A 2,602-nucleotide genomic window follows, 5' to 3' on the forward strand; every position below is an offset into this window, starting at 1 on the left:
TTTGTAACAAAAAAAATACGCAGATATGCCGTACCAACAGTCCCATCCACCACTCAAAGTTGAATTTCTACTAAACTACTGCCACTCTTCAGAAACTATGTCCCAAAAAACAACAAAGATGCTTTTATTCTTGGCTGAAAACAAACATTATTGAAGATGAGAGTGGTGTTGTATGTTCCACATGCTCTACCTGGCCTTGTCGCCCGCTTCGACGCATCACCACCGCCTTCGATGCCTCACTTTAAAAGCAATAACTATGCACCCCTGACTCCCCCTTCTCTTTCTGCATGGCTGGTGTAACAATCTGATGTAAAAACCACTTTTATCAAAATGGAGGCTATTCTGTGTAATTTAGCTCCATAGCAACCATTTTAGATTTTGTTCGACTGGTGATACCGAACAGATCAACGTGAGTTTCAGACGAATCGGCAAAAGTCAACTTTTGGTTTTCCTTAGCAACCGAGGTTATTTGCTAACCACGCCCACATTCTTTATATATTCATATCCTATGTTATAATAACTGTTTCAGCTTCAGCCTGGGATAAATATATTACATTTTCACAATATTCCGATAAAAAATGTTTGAGTAATAGAAAAACGCAATTTTTGCGAGCTCGCCACACGCACACCGTTCAAAATTTACAACTTCTAACAGCATTTTTTTTTTCCAATTGTTTCCCAGTGATGCCCGAGAAGTATAGAAAGTATCAAAAACAAACAAAAAAAAAACTCTAGGACTGATTTTTAATTGCAGCTGGTAGCAAAAAAAGATTTTTTTGTGAAGATTCAAGATGGCGGGCTCTTTCCCAGGTCAAAGGTCAATGACACGTGGTTGTAGACTGAGGCTTGCGACATGTTTGCGAAATTTCCTGAAAATCGCACAAAAAAAAGACATGTTTTCCCATATTGTGAAAATGATCAAATCTCACAGTTGGCCACCAAGCTGTAGGTCATGGACATCCCAGAATAATTTTAAAAGTTCTCAGGGAAATCCCCAACACGTGTCTTTTAGTTTTGTGTGTGTATTTTGAAATATATATGTATATATATATTGCTCCATAAACAATTTTTGGCCTATTTTTCGCCTTCGACCTTTTTTTTTTACGGTTTGTCTTGCCGATATTATTGATTTTGATGTCAAAATCAATATTTTGTCATTGTTTTATTTTTTTTATTTTGTTTTGTTTTGTTTTTTAACAGCGTTTTACTATTTACATTTTGATTTTTCCTGAGTGTGTGAGTTTTCGAATATGTGTCAGGGGTCAAATTTTCGCTCCAAGACAAAACGTAAAAATAACAAACATTGCAGAAACAATACAGAAGTTTTTGCGGTTAGGGCCGTGTGTATTTTCTTTACAATATACAATGGTCATGTCTGTTTTTTGATTATTCCTTTCATTTAAGGTCTTTTCTGATTGTTTTATGCCTTTTTTTATATTTTCGTCATTGCAAAAACAATTTTGTCATAAGGAACACTAAGAAAATAGATCAAATGTGATCAAAATGGGTCTTTATTGAGCCAAAATACATCGTTGTGTTGCTAAATGTAGTCAAAACACATTTTTAATAATATAATAAATGCTAACAAAAAATTTTTAGTGCCAGGAGGAAATATTTAAAGGATTTTGAGATACTCACTCTTTAATGAAGGTGTGGAGTTGCTGTTTGATGGATCTCTGAGCTTGGTCAAACAAAATCTGTTGGCAGAAAAAGGAAAAGAGTGTAAACAGGTCAGCTAGAAAGATGACATGCAGTACCGACACTCCACCACAAGAGGGCAATATAAAACCTTTATATTAAAAGAGGCCACATTGAGGAAGTACATTTACACAGTTACATTCATGATGAATTGACTGCAAGTTTTCAACTCTTTCACCTACTTCCCTTCACATTCATTTATCCTGAAGATTTGCTCTTCTTTCAGACATTTCTGGTAAAAATATGTCTCCATGCATCACATGTAGCTGATGAACGACAGGGAGTGCACCTGAATTCTGTCCACAATATAATCAATCGCACATGAACACTGTTTAAACAACAATCACAGTGGATTAAATGCTCTATAGCAAACCCTTGTTTACCCTAGACATCCACATTGCAGATTACAGGCTTAGGCCGTGTGTAAGCCTCCATCACATAATGACCTCGTGCCCCCCGATGACCTCAGGGAATCAGGTCTAGGCTCACGGATATGGTGTTCAGAATCGAGTTTACAGGGGATCACAGCCAGTTAAATAAGTCACTTTTCTCCTTTAGACAAATCTGCAATCATTCACTACAAAGAATGATTATTCCTGAGTAGCACACTCTTTAAAGTATCTTCCTATGATGATAAAAATAAATGGATGAAAGTCAAATCTTCTTGAGCTGTTGTTGTTTGACTATACAAACGGTATAAAGGCCGCAACAGATTCATTATTTTTACTGGTTTTAATGCCGGGAGCTTTGTTTTTTTTTTATTTCGTAAACCACATGTGTTTAAGTCAAGGCCCTGGGGCCGGATCCGGCCCTCTGGGTAATTCTATCCAGCCCTCCAGATCATTTTATTCTATTGTTGTTAATGGCCCAAAAATATATTTTTATGGAGAATAAAATATTGAAA

General features: G+C 36.3%; 1 protein-coding gene across 2 annotated transcripts in view; it reads right to left on the reverse strand.

Moving 5' to 3' along the window:
* acap3b (ArfGAP with coiled-coil, ankyrin repeat and PH domains 3b) overlaps positions 1 to 2,602 on the reverse strand; it is a 76,136-nt gene that overhangs the window by 22,864 nt on the left and 50,670 nt on the right. For both annotated transcript variants that reach the window (XM_024269440.2, XM_024269439.2), the window contains exon 5: positions 1,639 to 1,697. In XM_024269440.2, the coding sequence (XP_024125208.1) occupies positions 1,639 to 1,697 (59 nt within the window). The remainder of the gene's footprint in view (positions 1 to 1,638; positions 1,698 to 2,602) is intronic.

Source organism: Oryzias melastigma, linkage group LG5 (genome assembly GCF_002922805.2).
Source record: "Oryzias melastigma strain HK-1 linkage group LG5, ASM292280v2, whole genome shotgun sequence".
Classification (NCBI taxonomy): Eukaryota; Metazoa; Chordata; class Actinopteri; order Beloniformes; family Adrianichthyidae; genus Oryzias; species Oryzias melastigma.